General features: G+C 39.3%; 1 protein-coding gene across 1 annotated transcript in view; it reads right to left on the reverse strand.

Moving 5' to 3' along the window:
• COL21A1 (collagen type XXI alpha 1 chain) overlaps positions 1–22,191 on the reverse strand; it is a 103,591-nt gene that overhangs the window by 61,974 nt on the left and 19,426 nt on the right. The window contains exons 2-7 of the mRNA XM_048936512.1: positions 13,474–13,593; positions 10,753–11,304; positions 5,470–5,638; positions 5,122–5,338; positions 2,557–2,730; positions 153–230 (exon numbers count right to left, since the gene is read on the reverse strand). Coding sequence (XP_048792469.1) covers positions 153–230; positions 2,557–2,730; positions 5,122–5,338; positions 5,470–5,638; positions 10,753–11,304; positions 13,474–13,561 — 1,278 coding nt within the window. The 5' untranslated portion in view covers positions 13,562–13,593. The remainder of the gene's footprint in view (positions 1–152; positions 231–2,556; positions 2,731–5,121; positions 5,339–5,469; positions 5,639–10,752; positions 11,305–13,473; positions 13,594–22,191) is intronic.

A 22,191-nucleotide genomic window follows, 5' to 3' on the forward strand; every position in this document is an offset into this window, starting at 1 on the left:
AAATGACAAAAGCTTTTCAAATGTGTTTGTGCAAAACTAAGGTTGAAAGTGGACAAATTCTGGGTCGCTTGACTGCACAGTCCTAAGTCAGCTTCAAACAGTGATGCGTAAAGAAGCCAAGTAGGTCACAAAAGTTCATCTATTGTACTCACAAATCCTGGGATCTCACAGACTGTCTCTCGATTATTTTGCTCTGGGTCACAGTAGATTCGCAGTTTTTGTATGTCAAACTATAATTTAAGACAGAAAAGACATTTTTAGGAAAATCGTTAATAGTCTGACATGCCATGTTTAAACAAGATCCTTCTTACTTTATGTCATTCCACAGGTTTAAAAAATGAACATAATATTAAAAAGCAACCGAAACTGGAAGCTTTGTGTGTCTGCTAGAGTTAAAAAATCAATGAAAGATGTAGGAACCCTAAGTGAGGCTCCTCACAATGATTCATATGTGCAACCGATATAACATTCTGTAACAGAATTATTTAAAGGAAAATAATCAATCCAAGATTTTCTTTTCTAAAATAGCAGAAATAATCACCCTTAATCCTTGGTAGCAAATCCAAACATGCACAGCACGAACTATACCAGCTGCCAATACCGTTTGGAAACAGTTATAACAGAATAAGTATACGAGTATTGGACTGGATGATCTTGGAGGTCATTTCCAACCTTGGTGATTCTTTGATTCTAAGTAAAACCAACACTTCCCTTTTCACCTTAACAGTCCTGGTTAGACATGTCTACACTGACCTGCCTCTACTAGATGTAAGATTGCTAAATCTTGGTGAAGCATCAGAAAGCATCTCTGACACTTGGAATAATTTAGTTTAGAGTTTAGATGTATAACGTAAAATTGTAAGAAGTAGCCAACAGAAACACTGGCAACAGGTAAGCAAAAATCTGTGCTGTTCTGCTTTGTCACTGCAGGGAACAAATGCACTCAAGCCATCTTTTTTAGCATGAAGCTGTCATGGCCACAAAGAGAAAAAAGCCCCAATCACACTTAACAAAAAATCATAAGTTTGACAAGCAGGGGGAAGACAGAAGAGAATATCAAGTCTGTTAATACCATACACTGCAATATGAGTATTTTCTGAAATACAAAATTGCAACATGAGGCAGATTTTCTATTTCTTTTCCAGTCCACTATCAGAAGATGATCTGTACAATTCTACTTTCCCAAAATGTTTTCGTTTTTATTTTAGATTACATGCTTTGCTAATAACATTCCTCAACTCAGAAACTGTACTGCTGGGAAAGCTATGAAATCCAATTCTGTAGAGACTTCAGACAAAAAAAAAAAAAAAGGTTCAACTAACAACCCTAAAATCCCAGAACATACAAAACTACGAGAATGAGATCCTGCACTGACATGGAAAATGTGGGAGATGATTGATTACAATTCCAAAATCTTTACTTTCCTTGAAATAAGTGCCTAACAGAAATCTGTGGGAAGCATTCATTGTTATTCATAAAGAAGAATGTCACCATACAAACTATACTTCTATCAGAAATGCTGAGTCACACACAGAGAATGTCGTCCAAGTTTCCATGTACAGGTTTAGAATATGGTAATAATAGTATTGAAGCCTGGCTGCAAGTGCACAAAACTAACTGATTAACGGCATCTGAATAGAGTTAACGAAGATGATGCAAAACACATCAACACAGTTTAATAGGAGCAGTAAGGGTCATGAAATTAAGCACTGTAGTTTAAAAAAAGATAAGTATAGCTTGCAAAATGAGCAGAAAAACTCCCCCTACTTGTGTACTTCAGTATTTCTTAGCATTGCTTCCTTTATTCTCAGTCTAATTGTTAAAATGTTAATTATCACTTTGCTCACGTTTTTATAAATGCAAGGAAACAATCTACTTAGTGAACATCTTGAACACTGTCAAATTACAGTCCTCACCAACGCTCTATCCTATATAGCCTAATGTTATCAGCTTTTTGGTGTCTGCATACAGCTGAAGGCAAGAGGAATATAGCATTCCTCAGAATAGAGGAGAAGCTCAAACAGCAATTTCAGGGCTTCTTTTCCAGCACAGCAATCAAATATTGCTCCCTTGTACACCCAGTATTTGCTGTGCAACATAGCCAGAGTTGATAAGTTTCATATTTTCTTGACAGCTAGCAATGAGGAAAATTTTGTTCTCTCCCAGCTGTGCTGACGTAGCTCACACAATGACGGATGGAAATTACACGCAAGTGTCAAGCACAGAGGATATACTCTGCTCTGATATATGGTCCTCCAAATTTGAGCAAAGTACTGCATCAAATTAGTGACTTACCAAAAACCAATACCTCCTGAAGGCACCAACTAAGTACACCATGCAGTGTTGTATACCATGCGACTGGTATATACCAGTCGTGCTGGGTCCTTCTGACAACCTGCATTCCCTCTACTAGAATTTCATATATTTAATTTCAACCTAGAGTAAATTAGAAGAGTAAGTGCAGGAAAATTGAAAGCAGCAACACAATGCTAACTTACAGTACAGCAACTGCATTAACCTGACATTTAAATTTCTGTGCTTTTAACATAAGCATACCTGTACAGTTTCCTCCTTTCCAGAATACTTTCCTATTTGGGTCAGTCCACTGATGTAAATACCTAAAACAGGATGTAATGCTTTTGTTTCAATTTCTTGGTCATCTATATATAAAGTTACAAAGTCTTCTGTAACTAAGAGACGAATTTGATGCCAGCCTTCATCAAACAATGTCTAAAAAAAAACAAAGAAAATGGAAACTTTTAAAACAAAATTACTTTTAATTTAAATGACAGTAGAACTCATTTTGAACATTTGAGCTATATTTACAATTGCACAGGCAAAGAAAGTATTGGTCAAGTAATACCACAACTGAGAAAATTATGCTTTCTAATAAATAGTCTGTACTTCAGAATTATTTTAAACCAAACAGATCAGTCTGACCCAGGATATGTTGAGATTTGTAATCGTTGCAAATATAAAGCCTGAGAGGTATTTTTTGTAAGTAGAGGTATGATGTCTCAAGCACTTCAAATCTTAAATTGTAGTACAAACACATCAGTATTTGAAAAACTTTCTACTTAGTCTTTTACAGAAAAATCTTAAAGACATGCTATTGGCAGAAGGAATCACAATAGTCTAAAAAAAAAAAAAAAAAAAAAAAGACAAGTATTACATTCATCATATAACAGAACCTCAGCTTAAGATTTAAATAAAGAGTATATTTACATAGGTAACAAAATTAGAGAGCTTTAAAGAAGTATTTATCACACCTACATAAGAAAAGAAATTTAATAGAGGAAGAAATACTATCCTTGAGTCTTTCCCTTAATTTCTAAACTATTTAGCTATTTAGCCTTGCCTAGCCTAGATCACTTTTCACACAACTACATTTGTGAAATTAATCCAACAGTAAGTTCATATACATAATAGTAATTTAAACACATACATTTCATTATATATCTTTACTAACTTCTGTAGGCACGAAGATAAATTAATTCCACTACAACAAATGCAAGGAGCACAGTAAGACTATTTCATAGAGCAAATTCTCAGCTACTAAACACTCTTTTTAGCACAGTCACCAGTGTTAGCTATGCATTTTTGCCAGCAATGAACAAAAGCCTGCATGCTGCGCTTGTAAAAATCTGCACCAGTGGAGATGACCCACTGTTGCTGTCGCCACTGCTGAAACACACCATCCACCACCTCTCTGTGCTCACATCCGCTGTTTGGTCTCCATCAACATTCAGCAAGCATCGATGAATGACAGTGGGTGTCATTTTATCCTCACAGAGGAATTCAACAACACACTTTTGCTTCATAGACACTTTCATGTCAGATGCCCTTTTGTCAGACCTGCCCCCCTGCTGCCATCTTTGCACAGCCACAAAATGGAATAGAATATTGGTAGGAAGATTCAATCCCTACTGCCATACCACCAACACCTGCCCTTGACATTGTGGGCCAACATAATAAAATAGGAGGTGTTACTTTCAGAGCAGTGCTCATTCTATAGCTTTACGCAGCAGCTCTGTTTCCAACATACTCTCATTTGTAGATCACAGTTTTATTTACAATGGCTCTCATTGCAAGACAAAATAAACAACAGATCACTATATTAAACATTTCAATTTTACTGGGAAATGTGATAAATCATCACTAGAAAATAAAAATAAAAATACCTAGGACTGCAGGAATATTTTTTTTTCCCCAGTAGATACCCAAAACACTTATGTATAATGCATTAGATTTACTCATAAATGAGATTTCCAGCAATCTCAGGAAAATCAAGGAAGAGAAAACTTAGAAAGAAAAAGCAAAATTCTTCTTATAATAACAGAAGAACAAAATTCCTCCCAACAAAAGCCCTGTAGCTAAGACCTTCTCTTAGACATTAGACCTTCTTTCTCCGAGGATTTATATTTCAAATTTCATTAGCCTCACTTGGAGTAAGAATTCAAATACAGGCCACCACTTCCCAGAAAATCAGAACCCATTTGGCAACTCTGTGCTCCAACGGTAAATCCTTCCCCCTCTTTTCTTTTGAAGTGTCCCTCTTGCTGAATTATAAAAATATTCCCCAAGCCTGGAACAGGAATCTGTAGGCTGTGTATTCCTATACCGGTATGAACACAAGAGTGGAGACACTAAATCTCCTTCCTGCAACTTAGTTCTCTTTCTTACGGACTTGAATACTTCACTGGAATAATGAAAAAAATACTGAGAGAAAACCTACAGAATAAACTAAGAAACAATAAAAATGGTTTGCACAAAGAGGGGAATCCCATCAGTGAGAAAAACAAGCAGCTGAAAGGAATTTTTATTCAACAGAGAGCTAAACAAATACAGACTCAACTTACTTTGTGCTCTTCTAGAGAAGAAACTCATTTCATTATGTGTTTGCAAGTCTTCACGATTACCTGCTGGAAACTGCTGAGTAAAAACCACCCGCAAAGCAGACACTGTGGATGCTGAGGAAACATGGGTGAAGTACCCACCACCCATTTTTAAATGCCTAAGCAGTTAATAATAAGAATCATGCATTTTTAAAAAATCATAAAGGGCAAAGGAACAATGTGCATTTAAATGAGTATTCCAGAAGAATGCTGACCTACTTCTTACCTTTACACGAGGTGCAGCAAAAGTAATAACCTGCGTGCCATTTATTAAACTTGTTGTAGTGAATGACAATGTTTTCTCTTCTCCATTAACTGTGACTGCTATCTGTGGTCTCTTATCCAGGCTCAGAACTCTCCACAAATCCCATGTCTTTTTTACTTTAAATCTTTGAGTGGAAACAAACACATAGGATGGAGGCAAACCTTCTGGAAACACATTCCTAAATAAGGCAGCGGAGAAGAAAAAGGCCAATATTTGAACAGTTACATAAATCTTAGAACAAGTCTCTCTCAATTTAAACAAACATTAAAATCTTATCACATTTAGCACCTTACTTATCAATGTAAATACCTTGTCAACTCTGACAGATCAACACGGGATGTTACTTCATAAGCTTTAGCATTAGTAGTTGGTATTTGAATTCTCTTTTTAACCTTTTTCTTCACACCTAGTCCTACAAGAATGTCAAATCCTTTTTCATCTCGAGCTGCCACTGGAATTCTTGTAGGACAAACAGATTCTGCAAAGTAAGAAATGGAAATACAGTTAAAAATACAACTTAAAACTTTCAAAAGGTAACATCTCATCTACCTAATTTTTTGTTGCTGCCCTTCAAGAAATAAAAAATGAACTTATAACTGCTACTGAAGTACAAGAGAGAACCGATAAGCAGAATCCTCTGAGACATGAAGCGAGAATACAGAGACATCACATTTTACTGCAACTACATACTGCTATTTTGATTTGTAAGTAATTGTACTTTAAAAAGTATTAGAATATTTGACTCATAAAAATACTGGACTTATATTTTAAAATTCATGGTCTCAAAATGCTACAGTAGATCATATCACAGAATCACAGAATAGTTTGGATTGGAAGGAACCCTAAAGATCATCCAGTTCCAACCCACTGCTGTGGGCAGGAACACCTCCCACTAGAGCAGGATGCCCAAAGTCCTGTCTTGTCTTGCCTTGAATGCCTCCAGGGCATCCACAGCCTCTCTGAACCTCTCTGTATCACTGTCTCACACCACCCTCTGAATAAAGAAAGTTCTCCTCTTTTAGATTGAAATATTCCCCTCATCCTATCGCTACCAGGCCAAGTAAATAGTCCATCCCTTTCCTGTTTGTGAGCTCCCTTGAGGTATAGAAAGGACACAATAAGGTCCCCCTAGAGCCTTCTCTTCCCCGTACTGAACAAGCACGGCTCCCCAGGCCTGTCCTCATAGGAGAAGTTCTCCAGCCCTCTGATCATCTTCCTTGCCTCCTCTGGGCCCACTCCAACAACTCTCCATCTTTCTTGCGCTGGGAGTCCCAGGCCTCAATGGAGTACTCCAGATAAGATCTCACAGGGCAGAGAAGAGCGGGACAATCACCTCCCTCTCCCTGCTGGACACCTCTCTTTTGATGCAGCTCAGGATGCAACCGGCCTTCTGGGCTGCAACCACACACTTTTGGCCCATGTTGAGCTTCTTGGCCACCAGAACTCCCACAGTGCTGCTCTCAAATAGTTGTTCTACTCTGTACACATACCTGGGATTTCCCTGACCCTATTGCAGCACCTTGCATTTGGCCCTGGTGAACTCATTAGGTTCGCGTGGGTCCATTTTTCAGACTTGTCCACGTCCCTTTGGATGGCATCCTTTCCTTCTGGTCTATCACCTGCACCACTCAGTTTGGTGTCAAAAATGATGTTAATCTACTGCATTAACAATTTAGGTTAATTCAACCTCTTTCCTAATCACAAAATTAGACTGAAAATTGAAAAAGTTCAAAATTGAAAAAGTTCAAATTATTTACAACTGTTTTTTTCCCTTATTTTTTCTCTCTCAAAAGTGGCTCTATTTTAGTGCACTGGTTGCTGCTTGATGCTGGACAAAGTGTGTGGTTTTTTTTTTTTTCCTGTGGAAACTAAAGTAGGCTTTATGCTATCTCTGTTGTTTTTTTGTTTGTTTGTTTTTAATAAAACTAACACTAGGCAGCAGAATTAAACTGTTTAAAAGCATGCAAGACAGAAAAGCAAAATTCAATTCTAAAGCCAATGCTAAATTGTGGTATTAAATGAATTGAAAGAACAAAAATCTGTTACATTAAAATGATGCTAGACTATTTATGTTTTAATTGTTCACTTTCCATTGTTCCTTTTGAAACATACCTCTTCACAGAGAGAAAAAAAAGAAAAAAAATAAAAAAAATAAAGCATGTTAGGAATAAGTTCCAAAGAAATGGTGGAGAGTTCTCTCACCTCCATCATGATGGAGGGGCTGGAAAACTCAGGTTTCAGTGCTAAGGAATTATCAGCTCAAAGGCTTAAACTGGAATTTCTATATGATACAAGCAATGCCTCACAGCTTCTTTTTAGCCAACGCAAGGGCAATCAGAAGCTATCTCCATTCTGGTGGGAAAAGTGGACACTAAAATTTCAAGAAAATCTTGAGCTAGAATGTCTGCACAAAGGATCTTCGATGGGAAAGGACAATCAGCCCTAACAGGACATGCCACAGCTACCTGAAGTAGTTGTGTGGTTGTGTAGACGTCACATGCATTCCCCTTGGATTTCTTTTTTTCTCCATAGCAAAACATCACCAGAGTCCCAAAGCAAAAATATATTACAAGTTATCTGCTTGGTTATATAAGAAAGAACTGCATTAATTCCCTAGTTAAATAAAGGAAACTAAAATGTTTACTTTCTGAATGCTACAATGAAAAAGGAAGAAAAAGGAAACACAGCACAATTTTCCTTCTTGTTTGTCTCAAAAAACCAGATGTAGGATTTAAGTTCGTATGTTCCAATAATAATAAAAATAACAAGACTTTATTTTTCAGGTTTATTTACTCTGTGCAGCAAAAAGCACATAGAGAATGATTCCATGATATTGCTAGAAGGTTTATTTCAAGGCTGAATAATGGTCATATTATCATTAATACAGATTACAGACAACCATGTGCACTGACAAGATAACAAATGTATACATCTTTTCTCAGTCACAGTATTAGAAATATGCTGTAAAATCAAACAATGCAGAAATTAGATTATTTTATGTGAGAGGGTCATTATTCTGAATCAAGCAAACATAAATTAAGCATGTATCAAATTATACATTAAGAAACTACTACTACTACACTGTTTATTTTCAATGGCACATTGCAGAACTACATAAAAACATTCACACTAAGGCTGATTTGGGGGGTTGGACTCAATGATCTCTGGAGGTCCCTTCCAACCCCTACAATTCTGTGATTCTGTGATCTTTGGGTCTTCTGGATCATCTTCCAGCAGGGCTATTCTGACAACTAACTGGGCCATTACAAAGGATGCAGAAGTCAGCAGCAAAATTAAGAGCTGTCGTTCACTGGAGACAGGATTGTATTTCCAGTTCACAGTCCCAGTCACAGCAACTCACCAGCCCACAGTTATATCTTGTTCCCTTCTAATGATTTTATATGGATTTCTGATACTTTATTTTTCATTCCTGAGGCATGAAAAAGCTTTCAGATGTTAAAATCTGTTATCTGCTTCTGAGATCTGCACTATTATTTTTACATGCTTTTTGACACACAATCTTTTCTGCATTTTCACTGGAGAATATTAAAAACACTCAACATCCAGAATAAAAAAAATCTTAAATATCCTGGGATGCTTTTAGCCATATTTGCCTTCCAGACTCCCCTGTCCTTTCTGGAAGGCAGGATCAGCAGCTGTTTCATCCTGGCATACTCTGAAACAAACACTAGAGTTCCCAACAGACACATGGCAGCCCTCCATTGCAAGGCACTTCATATCAGCACTACTTGCCCCACAACCCACCAAACCTCAGCTTTCTTTTCCTAAAAAGGAAATACTGTCCCTGTGCTCTTAGGTTCATTAACTAACAAACACTAAAGAGTAAAGGCTAACATTTATTTTGACATTAAAATAGATGATCAAGTCAAAATTGCAAAACTTTGAGAAAGTTCCATGTGGTTGACCACAGACAAATCATTGCTGCTTTGCCTTTACGGAACTTCCTCTCTCGGAATCAAAATCAATCTTAACAATACAAATCCATTGTTCATGTACAAAATTTCCCCGGCTTGCTAGTATTTGAGTTTACCTGTTAAAAGCATTGCAGGTAGAAACAAAGCTGCCAATTGGCTCTGCCCACTCTTTGCAAGAGGCATCTCTGAATGCCAGTGCGAAAGGGGAGCACGTTAAGGGCAGGGAGGAAAAGGGTCATTAGAAATAAATCAGTAAAAGGAAACACTATTTTGCACAAGTAGTCAGCAATCACAATTCAGTGCTGCAAGACTTGAGTCAAATACTGTATTTGAATTTTAAGGACACTAGCTAACTCAGCATCATAAAATTATCTAGGTTAGAGAAGACCTTGAAGATCATCACATCCAAGCATCCACCTAACACTGGAAATCCACTGCTAAACCATGTCACTAGACATAATCCTGAAAGCAGAACATTTATCTTGACAAAATATAGCGTTTATTTAAAGAAAATCTTTTGCTTATTTTGGGAAAACCACCCCTGCATGAAACTTTAATAAAGAATTCAGCTGCACTTAGTTGACTTAACTTTTGGACTGCCTTGACTTCACTACATCAGCCAGATGGAATTATTATGATTTTCATAATTTTATCAAGAAAGAAACACTATTAATCTCAACATAAATAACGCCTTTTCTTTTTCAATGAAGAACAAATGAAAACTATTTTTCGCTCTTTGAAAGTGCAGAAATATAGTACAACTGAAATACAACTTCCATCGATTCTTGGTAATAACACATGTACTACACAGCACTGATGCATACTAGCTGTCCTTCTGAGTGACACATTTTAGAAGAAATCTGCTTGCTTTTTCATACACAGGAAATACATTGTTTTACAAAGTTATCAGAAAACTCTATGCAACAGCACTGCTGCAGCATTCTAAAACTAAAAAGTCATTTTACAGTGTTGGTCTTGGCTAATTCCTTGACAAAATCCTTTTTACAAAGATCAGCTTGTTACAATTCCAGGCACTTTTGCCAACAGTCTCTCCTCTGTTTTTTTCAACACACACTTGTAGAACTCTTGTTTGGAATAATAGGCTACCCTTTCAACTGCCAAGAAGAAACTGAAATGTGGATAAGTACCAGCTGCACCTAGGAAAAGGGATGAAGTAAGCCCTATATCCTCAGCACTCCGAGAAGCGCTTAACTAATTCAATGTTCCTAAATGTTATCAATGCAAAAAAACTGGAACTTAAGGCAAAATTCTACATGCTGAAATTAAACTCACTGTGTTAATATTCTGCATCTTTCCCTTTGTCTAGCAGGGAGATAATATTTCAAGAGGGATTTCTGCAAGTGTGATCAAAAAGATCACAGAATGGCCAGGGTTGGAAGGGGCCTCAAGGATCATGAATCTCCAACCTCCTGCCACATGCAGGGCCACCAACCTCCACATTCAATACCTGATCAGGCTGCCCAGGGCCCCATCCAACCTGGCCTTGAACACTTCCAGGGACAGGGCATCAGAGATCATAGGAAAGGCTATCTAGAGCCTTAGACTATACTCAACGCGAATTCTGCTCGTGGAAGAAATCAGTATAGATACAAAACTCCATTCTGCACACCCTCTAAAACATTTTATGATCACTTACCTTCACAGAGCTTCTGCTTTATAACTTCTTTAATTCTTGATATTGCAATATAATCTTCAACATAAAATACATAAGTTGATGAAGGCTTGTTGGCAATAGCTTTAAGTTCATCCTCCTCAATTTCTGAGCCTACACCAATTGCAAACAAAGTGATTTTATTTTTCCTTGCTTCTGCTGCTACATCTTTGACTTCATCTTGGGATTTTCCGTCTGTGAGAACAACTGCTATTTTTGTTAAAAATCTTGAAGATTTGGCAAAAAGATGGTCATAGGCAAATTGAATAGCTCTTCCCGTTCTTGTATTTCCTCCCAAGTAATGTATGGATTCCATTTCCCTGATAAGATTTTCAGTGGATTCATGAGTTCCTAGAGGGATTTCAAGTACAGGGTAATCACTGTACTGAACTACTCCAACTTGGATAAATTTTGGCCCTATGTCAAAATTTCTTGTAATATTGACCAGCCATCTTTTGATTATTTCAAAGTTTTCTGGGCCAACACTGTAAGAGCCATCTAAGATAAAGACTAAATCAGCCGGAGCAGTTCTGCAACCTGAAAAGAACAAAAATGAAACAAACATTTTAGTGAACTCAATCACTTCCCTCTTCCACAGAAAAACATTCTTTCATATCAGTTACTGTTTGTATTCGAATCTTTTGAATTTGAATGTCAAAATAAATACATATTGTTAAAAAAACAAAAACAATCAGCTGAGATTGTCAGTGAAAGGAAGATTGTTTCTGTAAACTACACAGATTAAGTTTGGTATCTGAAAACTACACCATTTTCTGTTTTGTACATTATCACCAGAAATGACTATGAAATATTCTGGAATTCAGTTTCTCGAGCTGCCAATTGCAATTCATGCAATTAGCAGAGAGGATTTTTTTTTCCCCATATCTCATTGTATGTAGAGATGACAAACAGAAAAATTCACAGAATCACAGAATCACCCGGGTTGGAAGGGACCCCAAGGATCATGTAGTTCCAACCCCCCTGCCTAGCAGGGCCACCAAACATACACATTCAGATCAGGTTGCCCAGGACCCCGTCCAACCTGGCCTTAAACACGTCCAAGGACGGGGACACTTTTGTTAGAAAAAGATTCACTTTTGTTAGCAAACCAAAACACACTAGAGAGGAATAATCCGAATACTCTGGAATTCAGCAGTAATATCCACTCCTTCTACAAACACAATTTTAATGGATTTCTGAAACTACTACTTGGCACCTCTAAAACTTGTTGTCATAAAGCCCCAAGCCTCAACTGAATGCTGTTAGTAGCATATTCTGATTTTATTAAATGAAAAATGTTCAGTTAATCAGCTCAACCTCCATAGTAAGTTTATTTAATCATTTAGCAAATACGATGCACTCTACTTAGAGAGGTCTTTCTAACTGCATAATGACATCGGAATGGATTCAGTACTTTTAGCTGTAGCCATTCAAAAATGGAGCCCTCACCAAATTAGCAACAGGCCATGGCAGGCCATGGACTAACACATGTATTTCAATAGGTCAGTCCTATCTATTGTATATGCATATCCTCAGATGGAAGCAATAACTCTCTGGAGGGAAGAGATACCTTCCATTCATTCTAATAGAAGCTGAGATAACTGATATACAAGGTGCCAAGCAAACAGCTAAAATCCAGAGAGGTTAACTTGATCCCATGGCACCTGGGGCCACACAGGTTGCTGTGTATTCCCATGCCTTCTACTTCATGAAAGGCTCCAACTCCATATCAGGTACAGGAGCTCTGCCTTGTCCTGATGCCTGCCTATGGAAACTCCTTGCCAGATTTCATTTCCCTTGAAAGCAAGCAGCCACCGTCTGCTAGAGAGATGCCTACGCAGCACAGATAGTGGCAAAGAGAAAAGATGCTGGGAGAAGGAGCTCTTGAAGCAAGCAAGCACATTGTGATTCTTCAGAAGACAAAATAAATAGCCAGGTCAAGGGACACAAATACACAGAATAATTTAGGATGGACTTTGGAGGGCACTGGATCCAGCCCTCTGGGCCCATTTATTTATTTATTTGTTTATTTTTCTTCCAGAACAGAAGGAATTTGATGGAGCTCCCTGTAAAATAACCGAAATTGCTTGAAACAAAACTAGAAGAAAAACACTTATCCTGGAAGCATCCTTGTGGCCAGAGAAATGTTTTTCACACTCTTCTTATTTGGCCATTTTGTCTTTCAAAAAGGTACTTTTGTTATTTCCCAAATAAAACAGATACAGATTTTTTTTATTTTTTTTTTTTTACAGCCAGCTTTGACGTGATCATTCTGAAGGATATACTAAAAGGTGAATGCCAGAGCTAAAGGAATCTTAGCTTTCTCTATCAGAACTTCTATTTTTTCTTATTAGTTTCTCACATAAAATTACGATCTAAAATTCATGCTATTTAAACCTGTGACTTCTGAAGAAAGGAGAGCAGAAATACTCAGGACACTACTCTAAATTGGGACTGGGCCTTTACTGTACCATCTTCTACCTTGGACATTTCTGAGAAACATATACAGGTAATCCCTATAAGATTAATAAGTAATCATCTTAAATAATAAGTAATCCCTTCCTATAAGAGGAATAAGATATTCCATCATAGAATTTTCAACAGGAAAATTACCATAGAAAGAAATATCTTCATGGGATGGAAAATAGATAGCATGCAACATGCTTTAAAATTGCCCTAAGCTGAAATATCAAAATTAAGACTTACTTGCTCTTGTTTCCCCATCTTCAGCTGAGATGTAGTCACGAAGCAGCAGAATTAACAGTGTCTGAAAAAGTCTTACAAGCTGTGCCATGTGTATTATATTTTCAAAGTCTTGAGGTTAAACTAGAACGGGAAGAAATAAAGAGAAGATACAATGTCATTATAGTACAAAACCTGCGCGTGAGAAACAACTTCAATAGAGTCCACAGGCTCTGACATAAGGCTGATCTGCAACAGACCTCAGACTCAAAAAGTGTCAGTCAGCCACACAAACCCAGAATTGACTTCTGTCAAAGCTCATTTTTCACCAAGGCCCATATATGGGCTACATATATACAGGAGGAGGTTTTATTACCAATAACTGCTACAATTGGTAACCTGCTATCCATCTTCTGATGCCATTATTCAAAGCCTTGACAGCTCCTATTCCGAAGCACAGCAAGTGTTTACGCATCAGGTATTGCTGTACAGAAGTTACTGCTGTCTCAATCCAAGCATCCACCTGCTTCAGGCACACCTTTGTCTCATCCACCTTGGAGCTGGGCCCACCACCAGGAGTCAGGACAACAGGAACCATCAACACCCAGTGACTGTGTCCCATAACACCCAAAGTTACATGAATTATATGCATCTTAAATTTTAGATCCATTCATGATATCTCCTTTGTGATCACAATCTCTGAATTATGTCTCCAATGGCAAACATGGAATTTCAGTCTCGTAACGCCAACATAAATATAATTTAATTTAATTAAGACACTCTTCTAACCTACTGTGGAAAAAAGAAATCATAATTTGACAGGGATCTCTTGGAAAGAGTCCAGCGGAGGGCCACGAAGATGGTGAAGGGCCTGGAGCATCTCTCCTATGAGGAAAGGCTGAGTGAACTGGGTCTGTTCAGCCTTGAGAAAAGGAGACTGAGAGGGGACCTGATCCAGGTCTATAAATATCTAAGGTGTGGGGGGCAGAATGGCGAGGACGGACTCTTTTCAGTGGTGAGTGGAGACAGGACAAGGGGAAACGGCTGGAAACTGCAGCATAGGAAGTTCCGCACAAACATGCGCAAGAACTTCTTTACAGTGAGGGTGATGGAGCACTGGAACAGGCTGCCCAGGGAGGTGGTGGAGTCTCCTTCTCTGGAGATGTTCAAGACCTGCCTGGATGCCTACCTGTGCTACCTGCTGTAGGGAACCTGCTTTGGCAGGGGGTTGGACTCGATGATCTCTGGAGGTCCCTTCCAACCCCTACAATTCTGTGATTCTGTGATAATGTGAAAATACACATTTCTCAGGCTGCCCAGAGACTGTGGAGTATTCTTCTTGGACATCTCTAAAAACCACCTAGAGGTTTACCTAGGGATTACCTGTATATGTTTCTTGAAAATGTCCAAGGTAGAAGATGGTACAGTAAAGACCCAGTCCCAATTTAGAGCAGTGTCCTGAGTATTTCTGTTCTCCTTTCTTCAGAAGTCACAGGTTTAAATAGCATGAATTTTAGATCTTAATTTTATGTGAGAAACCAATAAGAAAAAACAGAAGTTCTGATAGAGAAAGCTAAGATTCCTTTAGCTCTGGCATTCACCTTTTAGTATATCCTTCAGAATGATCACGTCAAAGCTGGCTGTAAAAAAAAGAGCTAAATTTACGGCAAATTTTCAGTGGCAGATCAGGGACAATTCACTGCACCACTCATCTCCATTAAATATTTTACATCTGGCCAGAAGACTAAGCACCCCCTTTCTCTCTTCAGGCCCTGCTATGTCAGTCATATTTCTATTTACCTATTACATGTTAGTTTTATCACTACCATTCTTTCTCCTTTTTTAGACCGTTTCCTAGAATCAAAATGCCTTCCACGAAGAACGTCAAGAAACGCATACACCACACCTGGGGGGACTTCACTGTGGCCTTTGTGTCACAAGCTGACCAGAGAAGCTGCGGAAGCCCCAGCCCTGGAGGCATTCATGGCCAAGCGTGAAGGGGTTCTGGGCAGCATGATGCAGTGGGTGGTGATCCTGCTTACGGTAGGAGGGTTGGAACTAGATGATCATTAAAAATCCTTCTAATCCACGCCATCCTATGATTTTTACTTTTATTCATTTACATCCATTTTGCTCATGGACATATTTTAAATGACAGAAATATTAATGGCATAGCCCTCATATGTCCCCACTGGTCAGCTCTCATCAAGTTGTCCTAAAACTCTGCAAAACAAAAGTCCCAGCAGACAAAAAACTTAGAGCAAGAAAGAAAAACACTAACAAGCTTTCCTGGCCTCCATCCCATCTATCCAAACAGCAGGAACTTTTGCTCACCATGTGGTAATGGCCTCTTAAACTAAGGCATATCCAAACTTCTTGCTCCACTGCTGAAAGAAATAATTCTGCCTTCACAAGTTATCAGGCATCAGCGTTGGAAGCACAGAGGGCATGCATAACATATATCTCACTTCTCACATTGAAGAAATTTCCACAGCAGCCATCAGGGTAAGTCTTTAACCTTGAAAGACATTAAAGTCATTGAACTATTACATCAGAGCAAGATTTCTCTTGGTGAAAACTATGCTTGCATTTGAAGTATTTCTTAAAAAGAATCAGCAGAATAATTGCCAAAGCAGGCTTGCCTGATTTGCAGAATTAAATTGTATTCCCTCAGTGGAAGATATTTTTCCATCTCTTTGCAACAGTCTTTCTGTATTTCATTTACAACAAAACCCAAAAAATATGAGATACTGAACCTAAAGTATGAAGCCAAATTAAGTACTTAGTAGTCCAAAACAGATTTACTAATAGAAACCAAAATTAAAAGGATAAACCTAAGACTTAAGCAACCATCCGAAGAAGATTCCAGGAATTACCAGTGTTCAATAAATTCTAAAGAAAATAATAATATAGCACTGCATTTTTAATAGTCAAGAGATCCAAGCCAATAGTTCTAGAGACCAGACTTCTGTGTCTTCTCAACACAGTAATTACAGCCCAGGCAACAGAAGCACACTTGAAATTACTTACAGAAAACACTTGCCAAAGTGTTCCTTTCATTCCTGCTACCACAAAGAGGCCATCATTAATACCAGCCTAGGACCTCTCCACTGACATGGCAAAAAAAAAAAAAAAAAGTTAATCACAGCTGATCATCACCTTTCTATCTTTCTTCTTGTAAAAGAAACAGAAAGTAATCTCTATGGTGGACCGTAGAAGCGCTAACTACTTTCTGCTCTGCCTTTGAGAGCTGAGAAATCAGGATCTTCGCGCCAACTTTCTGCTGCAGGAGCTCAGAAGCTGGCTCAGGCTGTGTGGGGAAGCACAGAGGGGTGGTAGACCTGTCCCAACCCTGAACAGGGAGCAGGACACGGGAGTCCTGTTTGCTCCTTGTTTTTAATCTGCATTTGCTGGGAATCAAACTGTAGCCAGCCAGCGATATACCTCAAGGTATTACAGCAAGCAATGTGACAATTTACCTGGACCTGAGCAAGGCCTTTGACATGGTCCCCCACCACATCCTCATCTCCAAATTGGAGGGAAGTGGATTTGATGGGTGGACGACCCGATGGATAAGCAATTGGTTGAAAGGCCGCAGACAGAGGGTGGTGGTCAATGGCTCTATGTCCAGGTGGAGGCCGGTAACAAGTGGTGTCCCCCAAGGGTCTGTCTTGGGACCGGTGCTCTTTAACATCTTTATTAATGACATCGATGAGGGAATTGAGTGCACCCTCAGCAAGTTTGCTGACGACACCAAGCTGAGTGGTGCGGTTGATACGGTGGAAGGAAGGGATGCCATTCAGAGGGACCTCAACAGGCTGGAGGGCTGGGCTCGGGTGAACCTGATGAGGTTCAACACGGCAAAGTGCAAGGTTTTGCATTTGGGCCGGAAGAACCCCAGGCACCTGTACAGGCTGGGAGGAGTGGTCCTTGAGAGCAGCTCGGCAGAGAAGGACCTGGGGGTCCTGATGGACGAGAGACTGAATATGAGCCAGCAGTGCGCTCTGGCAGCTCAAAAGGCAAATGGGATCCTGGGCTCCATCAGGAGAGGGGTGGCCAGCAGGGTCAGGGAGGTGATTGTCCCTCTCTACACGGCTCTTGTGAGGCCCCATCTGGAGTACTGTGTCCACGTGTGGAGCCCTCAGTACAAGAAAGACATTGAGATTTTGGAAAGGGTCCAGAGGAGGGCGACTAAGATGATCAGGGGGCTGGAGCACCTCCCCTATGAGGACAGGCTGAGGGAGTTGGGCTTGTTCAGCCTGGAGAAGAGAAGGCTGCGGGGTGACCTCATTGCAGCCTATCAATACCTGAAGGGAACCTACACCCAGGAGGGGAGTAAACTCTTCAAAAGGGCTGACAACAGCAGGACTAGGGGAAATGGTTTTAAGTTGAAGGAGGGAAGATTTAGGTTGGATGTTAGGGGGAAGTTCTTTACTAGGAGAGTGGTTAGGCCCTGGAACGGGCTGCCCAGGGAGGTTGTGGATGCCCCGTCCTTGGACGTGTTTAAGGCCAGGTTGGACGGGGTCCTGGGCAACCTGATCTGAATATGTATGTTGGTGGCCCTGCTAGGCAGGGGGGTTGGAACTACATGATCCTTGGGGTCCCTTCCAACCCGGGTGATTCTGTGATTCTGTGATTCTGTGAATGTAACAAGGAAATCACTTTTTTTTTTTTCCCCCTCCTACCTCTTAATTCTAATCACCTGGTTTTAGCACTTGGGAACTCATGGAAGAGAAATTCATACAGGGTAACTAAATGAATGCACAGATATTGCATCCAGCTGAAGAAAAGGCTTGGGTACTCGGAGAGCAATAGAAGAGAATTATCACACACGTTGCCATATTTGCCGAGGTTTCCCTCAAGGCTGCTTCATTTTTCCACTGTAAATGGAACAGTGCACCACACCCAAAGGCTCTGCAATTCTAGTGATGCACTGGGTAGCAAAAGCAAACCTTTGGCTACCTCCCAGCTCTACAAAACTGTTTAACTTAAAGCTGCAAAGGCCTACCAGGCTACAAGGGTCTATCAGACATTAACTGCGACAGGATATTCAGTTCATGGATCTTTACAACTCAGCCTGGTCATTCTTCTAGTCTTCACTATATGTTTATTTTATGAGGGGTTTTCAGTGTGTTGGATTTGTGATGGTTGCTTGCCACCATTCTGATAGCAAAAGGGATGTTCTGAGTGAGAACAGCTCTCTGGTAAAATAGACTCCCTTGCACAGAGCAATCCCAAATGCGTTAAGGCCTCTACTTTGTGCCCCTGAAAAAAAGGGATTGTACAGTACACCAGATATTATTCAGTATCTCTGTGCCTGTAACTTGCATTGAAAGCCAGGCAAGCTTCTGCTCATCTCAGACTAAGTGAAAGGCAAAACCACAGCAATAAAGTTTGGCTCCGCCACCCCATGCCTCATGAGTGCATGGTAAACTACAGAGACAGACAAATTACAATCTCTCTCTACAATTTGGGTTTTTTGTTTGTTTGTCATATATGGGTAGAAAATTAATTTAAGTTTGGAGCTTTGTGTAATATCAACATAGCCACATGCTGTGCCATTGTAGGCAGCTTGAGCCAATTAGACAGTGTCTAAATGCACCATCTTCCTTGGTACATTTTCTGGGCACTGCAATTATGCTTTGCAGCAGCATTTGCACTAACAGGGCAAACACAGCTCACCTCCAGCTGGGAAGGAATAGATATCTGGTACAGCCATTAATGAAACAAACAGCCATTTTGAATGAATTCAATGCTCGTCCATGTGTTGGAGATGGCAAAGGCATGCAACTCTCAAAACAGCTTTGCTACACTGAAGTACATAGAGAAACATTCAGACAAGTACATCTTCTTGTCCTGATTTCAGCTGGGACAGAGTTGATTTTCTTCACAGTGTCTGGTACAATGCTATGTTTTTCTCCCAAAACCAAAACAACATTGATAACCACGCTGATGTTTTAATTGTTGCTGAGCAGTGCCAGGGTTGTTTCAGCTTTTTAGTGCCTCATACCATCCTGCCAGCAATGGGGCTAAGGAGTACGAATCAGGATAGCTGACCTAAAGGGATATGACATCGTGTTAAAAAAGAAAAAAAAAAACATATATAACTGTAGGGGGTTGGCTGGGCATCAATCAGCATGTGGTGAACAAGTGCTTGCGCATCATATGTTTTGCATATATACACACACATACATAATTAGTAAATAGAAAGAACAGTAAGAACAAAACAGAGAAGGAAGAGAGTTTTTATCTCAGCCTATGAGTCCCCGTTCCCCCCGCAATTTTCTTCCCATCCCTTTGGGGTGAGGGGGGGGAAGGGAAGAGCAAAAGGCTGTGTGCTGTTTAGCTGCTTGCTGGGTTAAACCACAACACCTCTGTATGTATACACAGCAGAAGAATTTCATGCCCACCTTAAGTTTTCAGTAGGAAACAGGTGTCTAAGCAGGTTAGGCAGCACTTCCACCCTGCATTTAAGAAGCCTACAAGTAACACCTCTTGTGCCTCAGAAGATACACTCTTGTGCCTGCTGATGCACTCTTTCCATACACAGCTTTCTAGTGTCCAGATGTGTATCATTTTACTCTTCCCAGGAATATTTGCTGAAGAAACTTTCCATTTAGAGCAACTTGGAATCTTACAGAATCAAAACTATTTGCTCTACAGTGCAGTTTTATCACTATTCAAACTGGGGAACAGAGTGAGACTTCATTTCTTTGAAAAGCCTGGCTTCCCTAACACACTAAGTTCTTGCTCTGGAATGGCACTGAAGTGTTACAGAGGTTGTTTCTTTCTTTGCTTCTTCCCATTGCTAGTTTCTGCCTAAGAAAGAAGTGGGAAGGGCATGGTTGTAACCTTTACCAGCGTTCCAAGAAAATAATCAGTCTAAGGGTTATGCATACTATCTCGTCTTCCAAGTATAAATTAACACTTCTCTCATATTACATCACTGTATAAACATCTCTCAATTCAGCTAGGGATCATTCAGTTTGGCATACAAAGAAAGAAATATTAAAACATTATTATAACAATAATTAGAAGGACATAATGGAGATTTTTTGTATTCCCAAAACTTAAGCATTAATACAGAAGAAGTACAGCATGACAAAAGCAACCCTGAAAATTCCAATTCATATGCATTAAATAATGTGAAAAAGAAATGCAATATTGTATCACCTTTTTTTTTTATATTCAATCTGTTTTCAAAATAAATGAGTCTTACAAATAACATTTTGGGGCAGTTTATATTAACTTTTTATTCTTATTCTTAATATTACCAGCCCTAAACATTCAAAAAGTTAATGAAGTTACTTCCAAGTCTGTTACTTTTAACAAGTAATATATCTGAATCTCTATTTTCACTTGGATTTCACTCCCATTCTGCTATGTTTTCCATTATTTCCACATTATTACTCTTCATTTAATTTTTCCTCAGTAAGCACAACTGATGAGGTTATTATACCTTCAATCATTTTAAAGAATAACAGCATTGCCTTGGAAGGGTGAGGCTGTAAACACATAGTTTAGGCTCAGCCTGTACATAAATATGCGTACATAAATGCAATGCCGTGCATAAATAAATAAAACTGCCTACAGTGAGGAGTGTATTAGTATTCCCATACCATTTCTATTTTTATGTAGGAATGAACTGTTTTGGTACAACCACCAGTATAATTATTTTCATACTAGGACTGTTCTGCAGCATTAAACATATGCTTACAAAATAGCTCAGCGGAGTTTTTCCTAAGAGGGATCAAAAATGAGAATGATGTGTTTAGGATGCATACATTGCAAGTTTGCTTTACTTCTTATTATAGTTAGCACCAGTGCAACAAGAATGAGAAGTAGTTGTACAGCAGTTATTTTCCAGTTAAGTCACATCTATATTTATTTATATTACAGCTGCTAAATAGGAATACGCAGTTAAGAGTACACAGAGACATCTTCTGATCCTGAAAACAAGCGTAAAGCATTTTATGGACTCCCTTAAAACACACAGACTAACACAGATTTTATCTGGGTCTTCCACCTTGTTTCAACATCCTTTGCCATCTTTCTTTTTAAAACAGTGACAGGGGAAGGAAAGGACTGCTTTGCTCCCCACCATAGGAAAGCCTACCTAATAAATAGACTAAAGAACAGAGATGGAGCTGGAGAAACTCATAAAGAAGAAGCAGGGAAAGATGCAGGCAAAAGCCTGCTGCAGCTGAGTACAAGTCCATGGGAGAAGCAATAGGAGATGTGCAGTGACAATGGAAAAGTAACGCAGTTAGCTAAAGCAGAATGTCCAAGTACCTGCAGAAAGTGAACAAAGACTGAACAGTTTAGAGAAACTACAACAGTTTCAGAAAGGTAAATGAATTGGACATGCACCTGCTATAGAAACCCATAGAGTATCTGCAGGTAAAGTAGAACTCCGGAAGCTGCAAAAGGCTCATAAATAAATATGTAAGCTTCACACCATAAAATCCAGTTCAATTATCTCCCAAGGAAATGATATCTCCTGAGATACAAAATGTCTCATCCACACCACTAACCTCACACCTCACCTGCAGTCTCACATTTACAAGCGTAACCTGTCATAGGGTCGCAGAACGGTTTGGGTTGGGAAGGCTGTTTAAGACCATCTGGTTCCAGCTCCCTTTCCACAGGCAGGGGACACCTATGCCCCTTTCTATAGGCAGAGACAAGGCTGCTCAAATGTTATTTTAGATTTCTCATCCAAAGCTCAATAATGGCATTAAC

The sequence above is a fragment of the Lagopus muta genome, chromosome 2 (assembly GCF_023343835.1).
Source record: "Lagopus muta isolate bLagMut1 chromosome 2, bLagMut1 primary, whole genome shotgun sequence".
Classification (NCBI taxonomy): Eukaryota; Metazoa; Chordata; class Aves; order Galliformes; family Phasianidae; genus Lagopus; species Lagopus muta.